Genomic DNA, 23,654 nt, shown 5'->3' with positions numbered 1-23,654 from the left:
CCCCTGACTGTCCTAGGATTCTACAAAGATGAAAAGTAGTTAACTTTCCCTAGAGTATAGCTATGGTCATATAACCACAAATTCCTATATATGTTTTTTATCATTTATTCCTAATGGCAATTTGCCTTGATCTCCTTTTTAATATAAACATTGTTATAAGGTATTTTTAAATTTCCTAGTAGAGAAATGGATTTTGAACAGGACTTTCTTTTGGCATGTGTCATTGGTTGTTTGGAAGGTTTTCATAAAGCACCAAAATCTTTCCCCTAAATTTCTTTTCCTCTCTCCCCACTAAATTTCTAATGGCAGACCCCACAGCAACCAACTCTTATTTTATTGAGTTTCTTTACATTCTGAATTTCCTGATGAGGTAGAAGAGTTAGCTATGAATGAAAGTTTGTGAATTAGGATTTTCTTCAAAGGGAATTACCTAATATTCAATAAAGAGAAAAAGGTGATGGAAGATGTTCCCATATTCACTGCACACATAAAGCCTTCCTCTCTCACATGATCTCTAATAGTACATAATTATGAAATAATAAAGAGTACTAATAAAAGCTCCTCTCAATCAGTACACTACGAGTCAGACACAATTCTAAAGGATATAAATGTGCTAATGTCTTTAATATTCACAATGCTACTAAGAAAAATGCTGATAGTAGCACTAATTTATAAATGAGAAAATTTAGGCATAGTTATAAAATATACCTTACATGAAACAAATCAAAATGGTGAGGTTGAGTAAATCCTTTCCCACTTTGATTCAGTTCCAGTTAATTCTAGAGAATGAGCGTGCTGATATTTAACAAGATTTAAGTGGGATGGAAGGATGTTATATTTTTAACATTAATATAGCCTCCCTCACTTTTTATTATCAAATAAGTAACTTTTTATGACTTCTTACTAAAGCAAATTCATGTCCCACATATATGAAACTGACAATTTGAATCCTCTGATTTCCCAAAGGGCTAATGACAAATAAGGTTTCCTAAAACAATATTATTTCTTGGATCTTTGTTGTAAAGTCCCTGGTATTGAGGACAATTTGAATGGGTAATGTCTCTAACACATCTACTGCCTTCCTAAGTTTTTCCACATTATGAATTCCCTAATGTTGAGATGATTCTGAATCATAAAAATGCCTCACCCCCCCCCTTTTCTTATATTCAAGGAATTTTTCAATTTTTTTAACTGATTGAACTCTGATGTCTCATAAATTCTGAGACATAAATAAATCCTTCCCTATTTCTAACATTTACAAATTTTCTCATCAGTAACAAGTGCCAAATAAGTTCTGGCCCTTAAATAAAGGAAGGCCTTTCAGGTCTTATATTCATAATAAGAACTCTGATATTCAAAGTTTCCACAAGTTTGAACTTTGGTATTCAGTAAGGTAGCTTCAAATGCGTTCCATGTTCCTTATAATCACAGGGATTTGGGTTTGCTTGTTTGTTTTAATTTTTGCTTTTTTAGCACTATGAATTTTCTGATGTCAATTATGTTCTGAGCTTTCTCACATTTCTTCATTCACTCCTCTGCGCTGTATGAATTCTTTGATGTTGACTAAGGTGTGAGCCACGAATAAAGGCCTTCCCACATTCCTTACACTCATAGGGTTTCTCACCACTATGAATTTTCAGGTGCCGACTAAGTTCTGAGCCCCGACCGAAGGCCTTTCCACATTCTTTACACACATAGGGTTTTTCACCACTATGACTTCTCTCATGATGAGTAAGTTCTGACCTTCGAATGAAAGCCTTCCCACATTCCTTACATTTATGGGGTCTCTCGCCAGTATGAACTTTCTGATGTCGAATAAGTTCTGTGCTACAAGTAAAGCCCTTTCCACATTCCCCGCATTCATAGGGTTTCTCACCTCTGTGAGCTCTCTGATGTCGAGTGAGTTCTGAGCCACGACGAAAGGACTTCCCACATTCCTTACACTTATAGGGTTTCTCACCAGTATGAATACTCTGATGTCGAATAAGATGTGAATCAGAGGGAAATGCTTTCCCACATTCCTTACATTTATGGGGTTTCTCACCAGTATGAATTCTTTGATGCAGAATCAGTTGTGAGGCACAACTATATGCCTTCCCACATTCCTTACATTCGTGGCGCCTCTCATCAGTATGGATTATCTGATGATGACTAAGTTGTGTGTCATAACGAAAAGCTTTCCCACATTCCTTACACTTATGGGGTGTCTCGCCAGTATGAATTCTCTGGTGTCGAGACAGGTGTGAGGGACGAGTAAAGGCTTTCCCACATTCTTTACATTCATAGTATTTCTCATCAGTATGAATTCTCTGATGTAGATTAAGTTGTGAGGTAGATGGAAAGGCCTTCTCACACTCCTTACATTTATAGGGTTTTTCACCCACATGAATCCTTTGATGCTGATTAAGTTGTGAGTCAGAATTAAAGGCTTTCCCACATTCCTTACATTTATGGGATTTCTCACCAGTATTAATTTTCTGAGGTTGAGAAATTTCTGAGTCACGAATAAAAGCGCATTTCTTATTTTCATTACTTTTTTTGCTATCTTGAATTCTCTGATGCTGAACCAAGCCTGATCTACTATTAAAAGTTTGCCCACATTCAGAGTTTTTTTCCTTATTTTGAATTATTTCATGTTGAAAAGGGTATGACTGGTCCCTGAAATCTTTCTTACATTCCCTGCATTCACAAGATTTTCCCCCAGTACAAATTCTCTGATGTGTTCTATGGAGTGTGTGCTGAATGGACATGGACCTTTCTTCAGAGGTTTTTACTGCTTGTCTGAACTGTCTCTCCTGAATCTTCTGTTGTTTTGCCATCTGGCATTTGATTTCTCCATTATCTGTGAACCTGGTGCACTCAAGGTTAGAGCTTGTAAGTCTTTTTGTTATCTCCTGTTGCAATGACTTTATTTCATAGCTATCTTCCTTTGGAAATAAATTCTTGGTTTCTGTTCTGGACTCCCACCCTGCAAGATAACAAGAAAGAAAACAGCAGTTATCTTATGTTGCAGGAGAAAGGAATGTTCTAAGGTAAAAGTGACAAACTAAAAACAGTTAATAATTTAAACAGCTCTTAATACTGTACTACAATCTGATAAAACAACAACAACAACAACAACAGTAAGAGAATAGAGAAAATGAGGAGAGCTGATAAAGGAAAGTGAAAGCACCGAAGTGAATCTGAATCAGCCCAGGAACTTGACATAAAATACCCATGTCCAGGAACCACCCAAGACCACTAAATGAGAAACTAAAGGAGGAGGGAATACGTCTAAAAGCAAATCTTCTCACCTCTAGCCTCAAAATCCATCCAGATTTTTTCTTATTCTCTCTAGCTATCTCTCTTCTACTCTAGCCAAGCCACCATCACCTCCCACCTGGATTAATACAACACTGTCTCCTCACTGGTCTCCTGTTTCTACTGCTGCCCTAATACTCCATACCCAAAATAGCAGCCATAGTGATCCTGTTAAAATAAGTCAGATCATGTCATTTTTCTGCTCAAAATTCTCCACTGGATTTTCCTCTCATTCAGAGTAAAGGTCAAAGTTCTTCTGTAATCTATAAGGCCTTTCATGAACTTGTCTGGCACTACCTCTTTTTGACCTCATCGCTTACCTTCTTTTAGCTGACTTTGCTCTAGCTCCCTGTCCAACTGATGTTCTTCAAAGTTTCCAAGCCCACTGCTTCCCTGCAAGGATCCTCCCTAAGATATCAGCATGGTTTGTTTACTGCATTCTGACCTTTAGCAAAGTGCCAACTTATGAGACCACCCTTTACAGAACAGCACCCCCATCATTATGCTTACTCTCTTTTTATGCAGAGCATGTACCTTCACCTGTATCTTATCTATTTTCCCAACATTTTATTTTGAAAATTTTAAAACATACAAAAAAATTAGAAAGGGTCAGTGAATTTCCATATTTCCACTATCTAAATTCCCCACCTCTCTCCCAGTAGCCAAAAGCTGGCAGACTTGCAGCCAGTGGAGAGGTCTGACATCCTTTGGAGCTCTATTAAAATCACCATTCCAAGCTAATCTTTTGCTGAAATTTATAGGACCTTGGAAAATCTATTTTCAGGGTATTGTGACTATTTGATTTGACTCAGGATTCAGCTCAGCAGGGAAAAAAAAGTCCTACTGAAGATAGCAAACTGCTGGAAACATCACAGCTGCTTAAGGCTGTGATTTCGAGCGGTGCAAACAAGAGCTGGTCAGGAATTTGAAAGGAAATACAAGAACTAGATAACCATAGGACACTTTAAAAACTGTGACACATTCGTGGGAATGTAAAAAACTGCAGATACACAGGATTGTCCCCATGCCCAGGAAAGACCTAGGAAAGAAGGCCCAGCTATCCACATCTGCCTAACTTTGAGGTTGAGGTCCTATGCAAGCAGGAAGTACAAACTAAGGCTGTTTCATAAACTGCTTGAACTTTTAAGGCCTGTCTTTTCACAGATCCCCTTGGCAAAGGGTGGAAGGAACAAAGGCAAGGCATTTAAAGAAATCTGATCATTAATGGCTTACCACCAAATTATACCTATACAGGGATTACCCATGTGAAGCCAGACATAAAAATAAAAACAAGAACTCAGAAAAAAAAAAAAAGCAGAGGACTCAATTGCTGCATACTTCAGGGAATACAGAATCTACAGAATTAGTCCAAGAAAGCAGGTAAATTAAAGAGAAACAACAACAAAGAACCCAGTAAAAACAGCAATCCCTGGGTCCAGTGGTTTTGGACCATAATGTATGAATATGTAGACTGTGACAAGAACTACATAAAACTAGAAGGATGGAGGGATATACGACCATGATTTCCTATACCACTGAAGTTAAGATGGTATCAAAGCAAATGAGATTGTCATATACTTAGGATGTTAAATGTAAGCCCCGTGAAAACTAAAAAGAAAATATTGAAGAATATGCAAGCTCACAGAGACAGAAATGAGAGCACAGGTTGCCATGTGGGAGGCAGGGGAATATGGAGTTAATGGGGTAGGGTTCCTGGTTGGGAAGATGGGAAAGGTTTAGTAATGGAAAATGGTGAGGTGAGGGTACTGCAACACTGTGAATGTGATTAATCCTGCTGAATGGTATGCTGTGGAGTGGCTGATATATATGTTCCCACAATATGAAAATGAAAAGAAAAAAGGAGCAACTAAAAAGGCAATGACAATTAAATGGAATACATGATCTTGGATGGGATCTAACAAGAGAGGAAAAAAGGCTCCTTTTTCTTATGAACAAATGGGAATATAGAATGTAAGCTTTATATGAATGTTAAACTTCTTGAACTAGACAACCGCACTTTAATATGGTTACATAACTGAATATCTTTGGTCTTAAGAAATGTATATGGCAGTATTAAGTGTTCAAGGACTATGATATATATAACCTATGATCAAGTGTTCAGAAAATGGATTGATAGATACAGGAGGGATAGTTAGATGGATAGATAGAATGATGTGGCAAATGTGGCACAATGTTAAAATTGGTGCATCTGGGATTTAGGAGACATCGGGGTATGCTGAAGTTCTCAGTATGGGGTTTGTATTATTTTTGTAACTGTCATGTAAGTTTGAAAGTATCTGAAAATAAAAAGTTGAAATAAAAAAGGAATCAATTACTGGTATATGCACAACATGGATGAATCCTAAAAACATTATGTTAAATAGGAGAAGCCAGTCCTAAGAGACTATGTATTGTGTGGTTTCATTAATACAAAAAAGAACATGCAAATCTACAGAAACAGTAAATTAGTAGCTACATGGGTAGGGCATGGTAGTGCTGGTGGGGTGGGAAGTGACTGGTAACTGGGTATGAGGTTTCATTTTGGGGTGATGAAATGTGCTAAAATTAGATTGTGGTGATGGCTGCACAACTCTATTAACACATTAAAAAAAAGAAAGAAAGAAAAGACAGGTATAAAACCAAACCTAAAACCATAGGTAAAACAATTGTTACAGGAGAAGGGCACTTCCTTTCTGAAATGAGAAGGAAATTTGAGAGAAGAGAAGTAGGAGAGTAGTAAGAGGAATAAAAATTGAGATTCATATGGGGGCTCATGCTAAAACATTCTTATTTTCTTCTCAGGTCTCATGCATTTTCAGAGAGTTTTTCTACTAACATCTCAGACATGTTTAGTTCTCATAGGTCAGCTCAGTTACCACCTGCAAGGCCTCCCCCATGTGATTTACCATCACTCACCTGAGTACCATCCTTCTGTCTCATTTCTCCTAACCCAGGGCTCTTTTTTCTGTTCCAATAAGGAGATCACACCTGGCTTAGAATCAGAAAGTCCTGCTCAAGAAAAAAAGTAGAAGATATGCTGTGGGTGTTCCAGAATTAAAATCAATCCATGATTATTAAGAAAGAGCAGGTAGACTAAGAGTGAAAGGAATGAGAAAGATAAAGATGCCCAATTCCAAAGCTACATATGACAAACCATTCTTTGGAGAGCAGGAATCATTAATTCTGCCAGGGACTTGAAAAGCACCATGAGACAGTCAAAGAAAAGAGTATAGAAATTCCAGAAGGCCCAATTTTGAATTTTGACGAGCAGATAAACTTACCCAATGAGACCAAGTTGTTGTAATTCTCCAATATTACATCTCGGTACAAATCCTTCTGCGCACCTTCCAAGCATTCCCACTCCTTCTGAGAGAAGTAAATGGCCACATCTTTGAACTTTATATCCTGAAGTAAAATAAATATACTATTTATAAAATTAATGGACAAAACCATCCTTTGAGATGTAATGAAAAGAAATGGTGAACACAATATGGAAGGAGAACACCATCCTGGGAAATAAGACTGTGCTGGACCCTTTAACACAAATGGGTTATGAGTGGAAACAAGGATGACCGGAGCCAAGTGTCCCTAAGGTGCTTGAATATTCCTGTTCCTATAGATGCAACCTCATGGATGATGAAACACTTCCACTATCTATCCAGGCCTGGAAAATAGTGTTTATTAATAAAAGTCCAATAATTGGTGTTTTCCAAGTATATGAATCTATACTTGCAAGTACTCAGTACACTATACGCACAGCCCACAAGAATTTTGAACACTTGTGAGTGCCTCCTTCCCATTCTCCCATTAAATAACTTTGTACAGAAGTCTAAACCTCTATTTCTAAAAATGAGATTTGAATGAAATTTACATAATTTAATAATTTCTTAAGAACTCAGGCTCATGAGTGAATGCTAGAATATTAAATCCTAATCACTTCTCTATTCCATCTAAATTCTTTAATAAAGATTATTTTTATTGGCTATATGACCCACATTCTTAAGTTTTCTATGTTCTTATTTTGGGACACTAAGTTTGGATAAATTCTCTAAGATTCTTTTTGTTTTTTTAAATTATTTATTTATTTATTCATTCATTCATTCCCCACCCCTACCCCCCTCCATTGTCTGCTCTCTGTGTCTATTTGCTTGTCTTTAATTTAGGCAGCACCAGGAACCAATCCTGGGAACTTCTGGAGCAGGAGAGGCTGACCGGAGCAAAGAACTCAATCTCTTGCGTCACCTCAGCTCCCTGGTCTGCTGCGTCTCTTATTGTCTCTTCTCTCCACCTCTTTTTTGTTGCATCATCTTGCTGTGCCAGCTCTCCGCTCAGGACAGCTTGCTGCACGGGCCAGCACTCCTGCACGGGTCAGCACTCCTGAGCAGGTCAGCACTCCTCTCAGGCCAGCTCGCTGGTGGGCAGGCACTCTGCATGGGCAAGTTCTTGGCACGGGTCAGCTTGCCTTCACCAGGAGGCCCCAGGAATGAAACCCTGGACCTTCCATATGTTAGACGGGAGCCCAATTGCTTGAGCCACATCCACTTCCCTCTAAGATTCTTTTGCAGTTATCAGTTATTACTATTCAACAATTTATTACTTTTTAACAATAACAATGTCGAATTGCACCCATTATCATAGATTATCCTTAATTATACTCTCCTTTCTTCTAGGCAACCAGAACTATGGAGGATGACCCAGACTCACATCAATGTGATCCAAGAGGAGCACACACTTCACAAGTTCAAAATGAACACAATGGTTGGTGTCTACCTTGCAAGACTCCTTGGGAATATCCCATAACTAACTATTCTATTGTATTGCCTATCATATTCCTAGTCCTAAAAACTGCAAAGAATTAAACAGAGCAGCAGATACTGAGAATAAAGCAAATCAACAGCAATTCCCATCTTTTAAAATTTTATTCATATGCATTTTTTTCTTTTGTAGACAAACATTTACAACATCTACTTGATTTCTATCTCATATAAAACTAAGTAGAAAATTATTATAAATGTTATTGCATTTACCCCAAACACAGCACTAACAGTGCCATAGGTAACCTGGTCGAAAAGACTCAGTTCTATAGATAGGCCATGGGATTTAATGCATGGCCAAATTAATAGTTTTAAGAAAGGGATATATTTCCACAAATATATTAAATATACAAATAGTTTTATAAATAACAAAAAAAAATCAGGAAAAATGTTTAGATTATAATATTTCCAAATTTTATAATGCTTTAAGTGTTTTCAATATGTTGTTTGACCAATTGGTTAGGTTACAGTTTTAAATCACTAACTGATTACTCTCGAGGAGCTAAGCTAAACTATAAGACTACATAAACTTCCTAATGAAGGTAACTTGAAAAATCTAAAAGGTGATTCCCATTATTCTAATCAATTTTGGAGATACTAAAAGAATCAATGACAGGACACATTTTGAAATTATCTAATTTTTCTTAATCATTTTTCTCCAAAACTATTTATATAAATTTAAGATCTAAAATGCTTTAGAATATGTCTTCAAAGTAGGCATAATGCTAGAATATTTTGATCAGAAGACACAGCCTTAATGCTTCTAATATGTGACTCCAACCTAAAATCACAATCAACATCAAATTCAATTTCAAAACAATTCATTGGTGCAGCTACTAAACAAAACAGAAAATCAGAATGAAAACATGCAGCAGCCACAGATACTAATGTGGAAAAAACTCTATTTTACCATAAAGACTCTATGAAAATATAAAGCCCAAAGTGAGTGACTGAAGCCCACATATAAATGTTTTTTAAAAAATAGAATGTTTTCCAAAGCTTCTTATGAGATGTCAATGAATTGTTACAGACTGAGTTAAGGCCTTACAAATCAAGGTTAAGTTATATATATATGATATTTAGGGGATTTGAATCTCTGGACTGACAATGTGATAGCCAGATCCTGAGCCTCAACAGACTCCAGCACCTACAATCTGATTTATTGGACTTACCACACTCAGCTAAGATGGAGGTGAAGAAGCACAACCACCACACCATGGACCCTAGAGTGATTACAACTGAAAATGGGAGGATTGCATCCAGCATCCAGGTGGAATCTGAGCCTCCTCTTGACATAAAGGTGCAATGGACACAACCAATCCAGTGTCCACATAGAAGAGGTGGCATTGGATTGGGAAAAGTGGACATAATGGACAAAGGGTATGGGGAAAGGCAGGAAGAGATGAGAGGTGGAGGCGTCTTTGGGACATGGAGCTGCCCTGGATGGTGCTTCAGAGGTAATCACCGGACATTGTAAATCCTCACAGGGCCTACATGATGGAATAGAGGAGAGTATGGGCCATGATGTGAACCAATGTATATGAGGTGCAGAGGTGCCCAAAGATGTACTTACCAAATCCAATGGATGTGTCATGATGATGGGAACGAGTGTTGTTGGGGGGGGGAGAGGGGGGGTGGGGGGGTGGGGTTGAATGGGACCTCACATATATATTTTTAATGTAATATTATTACAAAGTCAATAAAAAATAAAAAAATTAAAAAAAAAAAAAAGTTATATATATATGACTATGTTGATTTACATATCTCCAACAATATTCAACTGATATACATAATTTACAGACACCCACAGGAATAATTAATGCCCCATCATATCATATCATTTGTCAGTTCTGGATGTTTATTTTTTTATAGTTTGGATGCTTTCAGTATTAAGCCTTTTTAGAGGAAGAGTTCCATCTCTTCCCATGATCCCCTAAAATATAGGTATGAGAATATAAAATTAAGCAAGATTTATGCTTGGGAAACTAACATATAAAATTACTGTTGCAATATTCACAGTGACTGCATATAAACATAACAATCATCATAAAGCCTATAAAATATATTCTCAGTTTTATAAAAAATGCAAATTGGCTCAAGGTAAAAAAATACAGTGCTGGCTGCTAAAAAGTTCTTTTTTTTTTAAGATTTATTTTTATTTCTTTCTTTCTCCCCCACCCCCCATTGTTTTGTGTTCACTGTCCACTCTTTGTGTCTGTTCATTGTGTACTCATCTTCTTTTTTAGGAGGCATTGGGCACTGAATCCAGGGCCTCCCATGTGGGATGGAGGTGCCGAATTGCTTGAGCCACCACCACTCCCTAAAAAGTTCTTTGTTGCATTAGGACATGCAGGAATGAGCAAAACTTTAGAAAACATTAACATGTCCCCCAAACTTTTAACATTATTTAATCATGAATTGGACTGCAGTGAAAACAGGATGCTTTTTAGAAGCTGGCACTATAAAAGTAATGCAAAGAAAGAAAAAAGGTAGAACGTGTGAGCAACAAATGGTGTAACAAAATTATTACAAATGGAGATTAGCAATAAAAAGTGAGGAGGATGACCATCCATTCCACTCTGATAAGATACCATCTTTAAATATTAAGTTCATTGCAGGAAGTAGAATTCTCATATCACCTTAAGATTATTGTGAAAGCAAACTGGAAAAATTGGCCTCTTTGTGAATGTTGAAGAACCTGCCTGGAATAAGTGAACAAAGTTAAGGACTTGCAGAGAGTTTTCTACTGGGATGTAAGAGGTTTTGAAGGCTCTCTTTTCTGCAAAGGCCATGTGAAGCAGTTTTCCTATAAACTTTCCAGTTTAATTCAGAACTACACAGTGGAATTCCAAAGCACTGAACCCAATCTCCTTCCACTGTGGCAAGATTTTGATTTGCTGTTGAATCCATAGTTGCTTGCACAATAACCATTTCAAATGACTCAGTGCTCCCATTTATATCTGAGCCAAAAGCCAAATCAGGTTCCCCTCTCATTGGAGGCATCACAGAGTTTTTGGTTTCCAAGTTGACTAGAAGCAGTCAACATGGTAACGTATCCACAGAAATGCTGCAAGTCCACTTTGTTCCTTAATATTTGCAATGCTTTATGAACACCCACATTGACACAACTCTCTCTGTAGCTCAGTTTCATCAAATGGAAACAGTATATGGACAGGTTCTCCTATTCCATGCAAGTCATGTCCCTGAATTAAAAGTGCAGAATGTGTTAAAGGATCATTCAATAATATTGTGAGCACATTTGAAGTAGGAGCTACCCTAGGATCATGACCCCAAGACGTAATTAGTAATCGATCATAACCCTGGAATATATCTAGCAGTTTTTGAAGTCTTGTGCCTTTGGACAGCAAGAGAGATGGTGGCCCTTGCCCAATGATATGATAAATGTACAGTTTAAACCAGACAGAATTGACTTCAGGGATAGCTGGTCCAATATGCTGAGGGGTGCAGCTGCTGATGGGCCAGACTTCACGGGAGCCATGGAACAAGCAGTGTATAATTTTTGTTTACAATGCTGCTGCAAGTTGCAAGGTCCAAACCAAGAAGGCTTTCACAGCATAAGAGATCCAGAGGAAAACCATAATTGGGTTGGTCTGGCTATGCAGTTCGTGCAACTAGATCTTTGTTATGACACAGAAACAATATTGTGCTTCTCAGAGTAAGTGCATAATCAAAATATCTCTGTGCAATAAAAAGAAATGAAGTGCTGATACATGCTATAACGGATGAGCCTTGAAAACATTAAGCTGAGTAAAAGAAGCCAGAAACAAAAGGACAAATATTGTATGATTTTACTTCTATGAAATACCTAGAACACCAGTTCATAGAATCAGAAAGTAGATTCATGATTACTAGGGGCTGGGGGGGGTAGGAGGAATGGGTAATTATTACTTAATGATACAGAGTTTCTGTCTGGGGTGATGAAAAAGTTTTGGTATTAGATGAATTTATTGTAATTATTGAGAATGTAATTAATGCCACTGAATTATACACTTAAAAGTGGTTAAAATGGCAAATTTTATGTTATATATATATTACTACAATTTAAAAATTGCCAACTCTAAATATATATATATCTGTGCTTCTCCTTCACCAGTGCTCTGAACCTTTCCTAGTTCTGTAAGAAAGCTGTCCAGAGTCTCATCTCAGAGCTTGCCAACTTCAAAGTTGTGACTGCATGACTTTTCAAGTTTGATGAAAGATTTCCCATCATTAAAAAGGCAGTAGGAGTTGAGTCAAATAGGAATGCTATGTACTTTGTATATTTTGTAGACAGACTCAAACTGCTTACACTGGCTTAGTCAGCTGGATCTTCTTAACTATTTGTATCCTATTAGTGGCTGACAAAACTTCTTGTACAGGACTCCTACTTTCACCACCATTCCATGATAACAGCATCTTTTGTGGATCTAAAATATTCTTTTAATCTGTTTATAGATGGAAAATTCCTCCATTATGAATGAAATTGATTCAAATTTATTACTAGTCCCTTCTTATGAGGAAAGCCCAATTGGCAATACATTGAAACAGCATTCTTAACCAGGGATAAGTCTATCTTGAGGACATTTTCAAGTTCTGCAGCATTAGTGTGCTCATCTATTGAAACAAATATTTTACAGAGTTTCAGAATAATCATCTTGCACCTGATTCATTACAAAATCTTCAAGAGGAGGAACTGCTATACAACTGTCATCAGATATTGGTACACCCAGATAAATAAATTCTTTATTATATAAACTAAGTACTATAACCTACTGATCCAGAGAGTTGAAGACCTGAACTGATGATCTTATCAATGGCACATTTCTCAGGTAAAGTGCCTATCTTTATTTTTTAAAGATTCATTTTATTTATTTTTTTCTCCCCACTTCCTCATTGTTTTTCATTTGCTGTGTCTGTTTGTCTTTCCTGTTTCTTTAGGAGGCAGTGGGACCTGAACCCTGGACCCCTGATGTGAGAGGGAGGTGCCTAATCGCTTGAGCCACCTCCACTCCCTGCTTTGTTAAGGCTCTCTTTCTGTTTTTTCTCCCCACATCTCTTGTTGCTTCAATTTGTTGTGTAAGCTTGTTGCACTTGCCTATTGCATCAGCTTGCTGTCTTCTTTAGGAGGTACTGGGAACCTCTGCTCCCTGCTTTTTTGTGTCTCTCATTATGTTTTCTCTTCTTAGGTCTCTTACTGTGTCAGCTTGCTGTACCTGCCTGTTGTGCCAGCTCACTGTCTTCTTTAGGAAGCACCAGGATCCCAAACAGCGACCTCCCATGTGGTAGGCAGGAGACCAGTCACCTCCACTTCACCAAAGTGCCTATTTTTATGTCATCTTCTGGGAATATCCAGCCTGTACGACCCACCATGCCTCTATGGTGATTTCCACTGGCTTTACTGGTAAAAGATGACCAGCTGTTTTCCACTGAAAATTTTTTTTGATAATTTACACTGATTCATGAGATCAATGTACTGGTTTCTTCTTATGCCAAGAAGTCTTAGACAGTAGCAGTAAAAGTGGGCAATGAATCATAACTTTTCTCACTGTTCATAATATCCTCCATCATATCAGTGTAATATGAAAATGGCATTATCCACAGGCCTTTAACCATAACATCTGATAAATGGTAAGGATACAGCATGAGATGATCTCGAATGTATTTTAGGAGTTCCTCATAGTATTTGTGTTCATCTTTCTTAACATGTTTAACTAAGTTATTTCTGTATCATAACTGATTACGGGTATTGTAATGGACAACCTGCTTTTTGTATTCTTTCTGTGAATTTCCAGGACTCTGCCTCATGTTGCTGGTAACTTGTTCCAGGGGTAGTCCTGTCGGATGTGGAACTCCACGTCTATGTTCATGATGCAAGGTTCCGAGGCCTGGGCCAGCAGCCAGTGTTTGAAGCAATGCTTCTGGTCTGCCCACCCTCGGCCTGACAGGGGAGCCTGCAGCAAGCCCCAAACCTGCAGAAGGCTTGGGCTGCCCAATGGCCAGGGCTCCCAAAATCTCGGCAAAGCCCCAGCCACAAGGCACACAGAGCAGAGATTGGTGGCCAATTTCCCTCTTGTTTAGTTTCAACATGTGTTTGCAACGTGTGGTCCCACTAACCACTCATCTCCACTTCATCAAACCGCAGCTCTAACAACAGAGTTCTAAAATTCCAGCAAGGGTGGTTTTTTTCATTTTATCAATATTCCTGGTAGAACGATATGTACTTAAGCAATGGAAGTGGTTTGCTGAATGATCCCTAAACACTTGTTGAAGAACAGAGACACTTGAGGAAGGGAGGAAGTCTTTGCTATTATTGCTTACTACAATGGGAAGAATTGGGGAGCAAGTTTCTAGAGGGGGTCAGGAAGGTAGGAACTACGAAGAAAAAGAAATCCACTGTTCGAATCTTCTAAAATAAAAAGAGGGAGTGATGTAGCTCAAGTGGATGAGCACCTGCTTCCCATGTACGAGGTCCCAGGTTCAATCCCTAGTACCTCCTAAACAAACAAACAAACAAAAAAACAAAAACAAACAAAAAAACCCAACTCTGATTGGGGAGCAGATGTAGCTCAGTGATTGAGCGCCTGCTTCCCATGTAGGAGGTCCTGGGTTCAATCCCTGGTACCTCCCCCAAAAAATAGACGAAGAAGAGGGAGAACATCAATTCATATGTATAATAGCTTTTAGAACTGTGAGAACAGATCATTTATATCCTGGGTTCATCCTAGAGAAATGCAGGTTCATCCTAGACAAATGCAGAGCATAAGGCAAAGGAAGAAAAATAAAAGCAGCCCTGAGTCACCAGACTGACCCCAGAGTCCCCAAACAAGTGAGAAAGATTTTCCTCCTCTGTTCCTTTTTTCCTGTTTTCACCACCCCAACATACATTCCCCCCACCCTCTCTCTCTCACAGTTTAGAGGAAAATAAATAAACCTTAGTCTTTCCTGAACCCCAGGAAATTCAACTGTTAACACAGTGGATTCAGAAGAAAGTTTCCCACTGTCAAGAGCTCATCTGAGCCCAGACAGGCCTGCTATGGCCTGCCCTGAACAGATCCTCATTCTGTAATTCAGAAGCCATGGAAGAAGTCCAGGACATGACAGAGTCCTCAGGTCCAGGAGCACAGGACACTGGGGCAGGCCCAGTGCTGGACAAAGGTTCTTACAACAGAGGCGTCCAGCCTCCTTCAGGCCTACCCAACTTGGTATATCAGGCAGTTCCCTGGCTTAGTTTCCATATGCAAGAAGCAGGGGCTTCAAAACCCAAACTGAAACCTCTTTCTGCAAAGACCCTGTACAGAATCACCAATTCTGAGCTAGACAACCCACCAGGATCAGCAAGTCCTGAACAGACTCAGAGGAGCTCAACTGCTTAGATGTGTGTTGCAATGGCCTTAGGAGAAACCACAATTCCCAGAATCCTTTTGACTAGCATTCTAGGCTGTTAGAAATCTGTAAGCGAATAGGCTACTGGGAGGGGACAATGAGGAAATGAGTGAGTAACCTTAACCTGTTCTCTACCTTCCCTTCCAAATCACTGAGGCACTTTCACTGTCAAGACTGTTCTATTGTTCATGGCCAATGAGCAAAATTCAGAGAAGTGGAAAGTCTGGATCAGATGAGACAATGTGTGTAAAGCAGAAAGCTCTGGAGCTGCTTTAAGAAAACTGCTCCATAAATGTTTCCTCCTCTCTTCCCCTGTTCCCAAACACTAATACAAAAAAAAATCTCTTGGATAAAATCTTTCAAAATGTCTTATAAATCCCTACACATTATTAGATTTTAAATATAATTTAACATTTTCTTGGGTATAGCCATTCATTATTAACGTTGCTCAGTGCTTTCCTTCCCTTGAACACTGCTAACAAATGCTCGCGTATCCTGAAAATCATGAAGCCCTTTCCCAGAAGTGACAAACACAGCTTACCTCCACCATGACTTTAGAAGCACAGTGTCTCTTCTCTCTTCCTCCTCTATGTTCTGAAAGAAGGAAAAAGATGGGAAAGGGTTAAGAAACTATGCGACACCAGTCCCTTCCTGGAGCTCAAAGGAGGCCAAGTCAGAACAGACCCCTGCCCCACTCCAGGCAGTGAGAGGAGGCTAAAGAAGCCTGAAACACTGCCACCACCTCGGAGCATAACAAACAAGAACACGTGAGCCTTAGGGCCCCAGGTGGGAAGGCTGGGGGTGGGGCGCCCAGACTGAGGCCTCCTTCCATAGGAGCCTGACTTGAGCCTTCCAGACTCAGCATCTTACACTAAGGCCAGGCCTGAAGCTCCAAGACACAGACAGCCTCTCTCCATGGACCCATCTGTCAGGGTGGCACATTCTTGTTCTCAAGGCTAGAGGCACCTCTATGGGTCTGGATCCCCAAGGCTATAGGGTCAAAGATAAGAGAAGCGGAAGCAGCAGAGATTCCCCAGCCCCAAACTCCAGAAATAGCCCTCTACTCACACACCAGATATAGACCCGGGGAGAATATTCCCTGAGCGTGAGAGCTAGTGTCCTGGCTGTAACTGGAAGTGCACAGAAGACATGGCTGGGATCTGAGTATCCAGGACCCTTCCACTGTTGGTCACTGACCCGCATCAAACAAGAAAGTCCCAAGAGGTTGCCCCACCCCTTTCCGAACTAGCCCTAAAAGTAACGCGACCACATGGGGTTATCACACACAGAGCCACACGGAACCCCGCTCAGAGAGGGCACCCATCATCGCTCCGCGGGCTCGGGACGCCGGGCACCGGACGCCGAGCGAATAATTCACGCCCGGGGAATGTAGTACCTGCTTTCAGGGCAGGCAGGAAGGCACACGGCTGCATTGCTTTTCACCTCTTACACTTCCAGGCCTCTTCCTGCCTTTTCTGAACCGTAGGCACCCCGCCCCGGCGCGCGCCCGACACCTCCTTCCCCAGAGCGAGGACGGGTGGCCCCGACACACCCACCTTCCGCGAGGGGGCAGCCCTGACGTGGTTTCTTTCCCAGGCGCAGGAGCGCAATCTGGACATTTCGAACAGCCGCCCACTTAAAAGTCGAAACAGATCCCGCCCGGGACCCCTCACCGTCCGCTTCTCTGGCACCGTCACTGTGCAGTGTAGCAGAGTCGGTGGCAAACGGAACCCGGCCTCCTATGGGGCCTTGACCCTTTGCCTCTAAACTCCCGCCAGTTCCCCTTCAGCCAGCGAAGGCCTCTGGGAAATGTAGTCCAGAGGAGGGAAAAAAAGCCACCCGACTGGGTCGGCACAACCGCATTTCCCACTCGGAGTCACGGTCATGCCAAGGCGTCAATGAGACACAGCTCTGACAACTCAGCTACTTCTGAGCTTCTTCTCAGGACCTGGGCAAATGGACAGGTAGAGGCATCAATAGACGGTCACCTAAGGAACAGGAAAAGGTAGTGGACTGTGGAATATTCTGGGAAATGTAGTCCAGAACTGGGGACGGCTCCGAGGGTTCTGTGAACAGGACATTCCCGGTCCTCGAAGCCAACCGGGCCACAAGAAGTCCTTGTCTCCAAGAAAGGGGATGCCCAGAAGCCTCTAAGAACTGTGTTTAAGTGCCAGGGAGCACACTGTCCAGAATTCTCTCAACAATGACCCATGTTCTAAGTGCCAAGTACCGACCTGGACCCCTCCTTTTTGTGCATGTATCTTGTTTGGCCCTAGGACTTCCCCCTGGATGATAATGTCCCATCTTCCACAGGAAATTGTTTTCTTATGGTCCAGGGCACTGCACTGTATGTCCTACAGACAGCAGTCCCTTGCCCCAGGCAGACAGCTTGATGGCTCTCCCATAGCCTTCTGTAGAAGAGCTCTGTGCACCGCCTTCTGTATGCAGGGCAAGTTCTGGGACTGTGAGCCATTCAGGCCATTACCAGACAGACTGGGTCAGATCCATGTGTTCTCCATATGCTGCCTCCAGAACCAGGAGCAGGGATCCATACTGGGAGCCCAGGCCAGCTTTCTGCCAAGCAGGCAAGGGGTGGAAGAAGAACAAGCCTGGGCACCACAAGATCCTACTGCTTGTAATTAGCCTTTTTCTTGATTTGGGGCTTGCCCTAGCACTGCAGCCTTTTACCTGTTTGCTGGAACTTTGAAAAAAGATGTTTCTGCCATTTTTTGCTTATTGTTCAAAGATTCTGTGGGGGCAGAGCCTGAAGTGTGTCACTCCACCCATGCCTACGGAATTTTAGAAACCATTTATTATTACTTCAAAGTTCTACAGTGACTTTTATCAGCCTAAAAAAATAGAAAATGGGTAAGTGTATTTCTGATCACATTGTTCTGATTTACACATCCATTTTTTTTAATGGCTGTGCAGATAAGATTCGGGTTTATATTTGGTAAGTATATAATATAGTTTAATGCCTGGAAGACAATCCCCAATATTACTTTTCAAGATTATTTGGTCAAATCTATTAAATATATTCTTATTACTGTGTCTCCTTCTACAGAAAAACAACATTGGAATTTATATTATTAAAATCAAACTAGAGGTGGGGCAAGATGGCATCAGAGTAAGAGCACCCATATCATCGCTCCTACAAAAAACCGGCTGAGTGGGACAAAATCCTGCCTGAGTGAGCTGTTTGGGGAACCCACAAAGAAGGAACTGCTGGACAGGGATCTGGAGAGAGCGGAACAAGAAGAGGGATAGCTCAGGGTAAGTGATAGCTCAAGGTAAAACCATGAGTTTCTGCCCCTCCCCCAGGGCAAAAAGCCTGGCTTTCCCTGAACCTTGCAGGTCACACAGCTGGAGGAGAAAAACTCTGAGTGGGAGGGTTCTGGTGATGGATGCAGAGGAGTCCTATGAGTGCGGGTTCAATTATCTGGAACCCCCTTTTTGAGCTTTGGGGAGCATGCGAGTTGGACTGTGGAGAAACCAGGAAGAGAGGAGAGGCGAATCTGCCGAGGCAGCACGTTTTACCTAACCTCTGTGGGTTAAGTCTGGGAGAAGTTGGAGCCAGGCAATTAACTATTCCTGTGCAACACACCTAAGGGAGGGGGACAGTAGGAAGTGCCTGGTAGGATTCCACGGGCATATTTAGGGTTCCCGGCAAGGTGTGCGTGCTCTCTCTCAAAGAGACTGAAAATCATTATTTTTTGTGGTGATTTGGTTCACCAGACTCCCATTTGAATTTCAGAGGGGAGCTCTCACACGGGCTTCCTGCTACCCTGGGAGAGAGGGAAGCGAGAAAGGGAGAAAGAGGGAAGGGCAGATTCCCAATCAGTTTATTCAATTGCAGTCTATCCTGCCCCTGGAAGGGGACTTTTTTTGAGGAGCAGGTTGACCCTGAAGGAGGGTTTGTTACAGTGGAGAAGTTTCAGCCTTGAATGTGCAAGATGTCTGGCTCAGTTCACAGCTCCTCTTAGAGCAGTGATCCACTGGGATATTAGCTGATACTTTGAGACAGGGAAAACTTGGATAATATCCATGTATTAACTTCCCTTGGGTTTCTAATTTTCCCTGAATAAGAGCTTAAGAGGGAAGTCTGGTTTTTTTTATTGTTTGGTTGATTCCTTGCTTGAGGGCTTGTGTTGTTTTTTACTTGTTATCTTGTCTTTCTTCCTCTTTATCCCCCCACCCTTTTTTTTCTTGTTTCCTTTCTTTTTTCTTCTTCTTTTTTTCCTCTTTTCAATTAGGTCTGCCAGCTTGTTTTTTTTTTTGTTTACTGTGCTTCCTCATCCTCAACCTCCTCTTTTCTGTGTGTACTGATTTTGGCTGCCAATGCTATCTCTTTTCCTTCCTACATCTTTCTACATTCCATCTTCTATTTTTGCTCTTACATTCCCTCTCTTTGTTTAGCCCCCAATTTTTCTGGCTTTCTATTTCTAACAGTTCTGTTTTCTATCTTTTATTAACTCTTTATCTTATTGTCTTTTCTCTTTCCCTCTCTCCTGATCACACTAGCCTTTTTTTTTTTTTTTAAGATTTATTTATTTCTCTTCCTTTCCCCCCTGTTGTCTGCTCTCTGTGCCAATTTGCTGTGTGTTCTTCTGCGTCCTCTTGCATTGTCAGGTGGCACTGCGAAACTGTGTCTCTTTTTTGTTGCATCATCTTGCTGTGTCAGCTCTGTGTGTGCGTTGCCACTCCTGGGCAGGCTGCGCTTTTTCCACGTGGGGTGGCTCTCCTTGTGGGACGCACACCTTGTGTATGGGGCACCCCTTTGCAGGGGCACCCCTGTGTGGCACGGCACTCTTTGCGCGCAGCAGCACTGCGCATGGGCCAGCTCACCACATGGGTCAGGAAGCCCTGGGGAACAAACACTGGACTTCCATATGCTAGGGAGACACTCTATCAGTTGAGCCACATCTGCTTCCCCACACTAGCCTTTTAATTCATACTATATCCTTCTGAATATTCAGTTTCCCATTTCATTGTAGGTACTCCACCTTCTTATTCCTGTAACTATACACTGCTTACCAGTGTTTAATATTTATTCTCCTAGGTTTTATACGGTTCTTCTCCTAATATTTACTACCAATACTACTATTACACTTTTTCTTTTCTCACCTCTTTTGCTTTTCCTGCACCTAATCTTTTTCCTTTAAGATAACTTAGACAACAACAAAGTAATAGAATAAGAAGAACAAAGTGTCAAAGAGAAAAATTAACACACACACAAAAGCAGTACATAAAAAACCCTGAGACTAGAGGGGGAGCTAATAAACTGAATGAACCCACAAAGATAAAATGATGACCAGACAGCAACAAAAAAGTACAAACCAAACCAATAATCAGGAAGACATGGCCTAGTCTAATAAACAGATTAAAAACCAGGAAGAGGAGCAGAACATCGAACAACTAATCAAAGCTCTCCAATAAAATATCATAGACCAACTTAATGAAGTGAAGGAAGAGATTAAGGATATTAAGAAAACACTTGCAGAACATGCTGAAGAAATTGTAAACATACACAAAAAGATAATAGATAGGATGGTGATAAATGGCACCATTCAAGAAATCAAAAACACACTGTCAGCAAATAACAGCAGATTTGAAGAAGCAGAGGAAAGAATTAGTGGTGTGGAAGATAGTACATCTGAAATCAAACAGATTGTAGAATTGATAGATAAAAGATAGAAAAAATCCAGCAGGGACTTAGGGATTTGAATGACAACACAAAACACACAAACATATGCATTACAGGCATCACAGAAGGGGAAGAGATGGGAAAGGGGACAGAAGGGAAAATTTCCCAAACCTATTGAAGGAAATGAATGTACATGTCCAGGAAGCACAGTGCACCCCAAACAGTATAAATCCCAACAGGCCTATCCTAAGATATATACTTGTCAAATTAGTCAAAGCTCAAGACAAAGAGAAAATATTGAAGGCAGCAAGAGAAAAGAGAACCATCACATACAAAGTAAGCTCAATAAGTCCTAATTTCTCACCTGAAACCATGGAGGCAAGAAGGTAGTGGTATGACATAGTCAAGATACTAAAAGAAAAAAAATTTCCAGCCAAGAATACTCTATCCAGCTAAGCTGCATTCAAAAATGACAGAGACTTCAGAATATTCACAGATAAACAGAAACTAAGAGAGTATGCCAATAAGAAACCTGCCCTTCAAGAAATACTAAAGGGAGTTCTGCAGGAGGAAAGAAAAAAAACAGGAGAGACAGAGTTGGAGGAGAGTGTAAGAACAACCAAAAAGACAAAAAGAGAAATAAAAACAACATATGACATACACAAATCCAAAGAAAATATGGCTAATGCAAGTAATTCCTTGATAGTAATAAAACTGAATGTTAATGGATTAAATTCACCGTCAGGAGACACAGATTGGCAGAAAGGATAAGGAAATATGACCCATCTATATGCTATCTACAAGAAACCCACCTTAAACCTAGGGATTCAAGGAGGGTGAAAGTGAGCATCTGGAAAACAATCTTACAAGCAAACAATAACCAAAAAGGGGCAGGAGTAGCTATACTAATATTGGGCAAAATAGACTTTAAATGCAAAACTATTTTGAGAGACAAAGATGGACACTACATATTAGTAAAATGGGTTATCTTTCAAGAAGAAAGAATAATCATAAAAATTTATGCACCTAATCAGGGTGCCTCAAAATACATGAGGCAAACACTGGAAAAACTAAGTGGAGGAATAGATGCCTCTACAATTATAGTGGGGGACTTTAATACACCATTATCACCATTAGACAGAACAGCTCAACAGAGAATCAATAAATAAACAAAGATTTTGAATAATATATTAGAGGATCTGGACCTAACAGACATATACAGAACACTACACCTAAATACAGCAGGATATACATTCTTGTCAAGTGCACATGGATCATTCTCCAAGATAGACCACATGCTAAGCCACAGAGAAAGTCTCAATGAATTCAGAAAGATTGAAATAATAAAAAAATAATTTCTCTGACCACAGTGGGATGAAGTTGGAAATCTGCAAGGGCCAAAGAACCAGATTAGGCACCAAGATATGGAAATTAAGCAACACACTCTTAGATAAACATTTGGTCAAGGAGGAAATCTCAAAAGAAATCAGTAACTACCTTGAAACTAATGAAAATGACAACACAACATATCAAAATTTAAGGGATGCAGCAAAAGCTGTACTGAGAGGGAAATTCATAGCCATAAATTCATACATCAAAAAAGAAGAAAGCGCTAAATTCTAACTGCACACTTGGAGGAATTAGTAAAAAACAAAACAAAACAACAAACTAACCCCAAAGGAAGAAGAAAGAAAGAAAGAAAAAAGATCAGAACAGAATGAAATGAAATAGAAAATAAGAAAGCACTAGAAAAAAATAAACAAAACAAAGAGCTGGTTCTTTGAGAAGATCAATAAAATTGACAAACCTTTAGCTAGACTAACAAAAAAAGAGAGAAGATGCAAATACACAAAATAAGAAACAAGAAAGAGGGTATCACCACTGACCCCACAGAAATAGAGTATCATAAGATGATACTTTGAAAAACTATATGCCAAAAAGAAGGACAATTTAGAGGAAATGGACAAATTCCTAGAAACACATAAGCAGCCTACATTGATGAAAGGAGAAACTGATGATCTCAACAAACTAATCACAAGTAAAGAGATAGAAACCTTCATTAAAAAGCTCCTAACTAAGAAGAACCCCGGGCCAGACAGATTCACAGGTGAATTATACAAAACATTCCAGAAAGAACTAACACCAATCTTGCTTAAACTCCTCCAAAAAATTGAAATAGAAGGAACATTGCCTAACTCATCCTATGATGCCAACAATACCCTAATACCAAAGAAAAACAAAGACAACATAAGAAAGGTAGATTACAGACCAATCCCTCTAATGAATCTAGATGCTAAAATCCCCAACAAAATACTTTCTAGTCATATTCAACAACACATCAAACGAATTATACACCATGACCAAGTGGGTTTTATCCCAGGTATGCAAGAATGGTTCAACATAAGAAAACCAGTCAATGTAATATACCACACAAAAAGATCAAAAGAAAAAAAATCACATGATCATATCTACAGTTGCAGAAAAAGCATTTGATGGGAAGCGGACTTGGCCCA

At 40.0% G+C, this 23,654-nt stretch overlaps 1 protein-coding gene and 2 pseudogenes across 6 annotated transcripts in view; all 3 read right to left on the bottom strand.

Annotated features, from left to right (window-relative positions):
- Positions 1–319: 319 nt before the first annotated feature.
- The window catches only part of ZNF568 (zinc finger protein 568), a 115,017-nt gene continuing 91,682 nt past the window's right edge, over positions 320–23,654 (bottom strand). For 5 of the 6 annotated variants that reach the window (XM_058279295.2, XM_058279297.2, XM_071209544.1 and 2 more), the window contains 4 exons: positions 16,039–16,091; positions 6,582–6,705; positions 6,217–6,309; positions 320–2,968 (listed from right to left, as the gene is read on the bottom strand). In XM_058279295.2, the coding sequence (XP_058135278.1) occupies positions 1,524–2,968; positions 6,217–6,309; positions 6,582–6,705; positions 16,039–16,091 (1,715 nt within the window). In that variant the 3' untranslated portion in view covers positions 320–1,523. Of the gene's footprint in view, positions 2,969–6,216; positions 6,310–6,581; positions 6,706–16,038; positions 16,092–16,893; positions 17,200–23,654 lie in introns of those variants that run through there. The other variant, XM_058279299.2, reaches the window with a different exon arrangement.
- Positions 11,149–12,917, bottom strand: LOC101410805 (protein FAM91A1 pseudogene; annotated as a pseudogene).
- On the bottom strand, positions 13,315–14,047 carry LOC139436165 (protein FAM91A1 pseudogene; annotated as a pseudogene).

This window comes from Dasypus novemcinctus, chromosome 18 (genome assembly GCF_030445035.2).
Source record: "Dasypus novemcinctus isolate mDasNov1 chromosome 18, mDasNov1.1.hap2, whole genome shotgun sequence".
Taxonomy (NCBI): Eukaryota; Metazoa; Chordata; class Mammalia; order Cingulata; family Dasypodidae; genus Dasypus; species Dasypus novemcinctus.
This window is presented reverse-complemented; position numbering and strand designations above follow the sequence as displayed.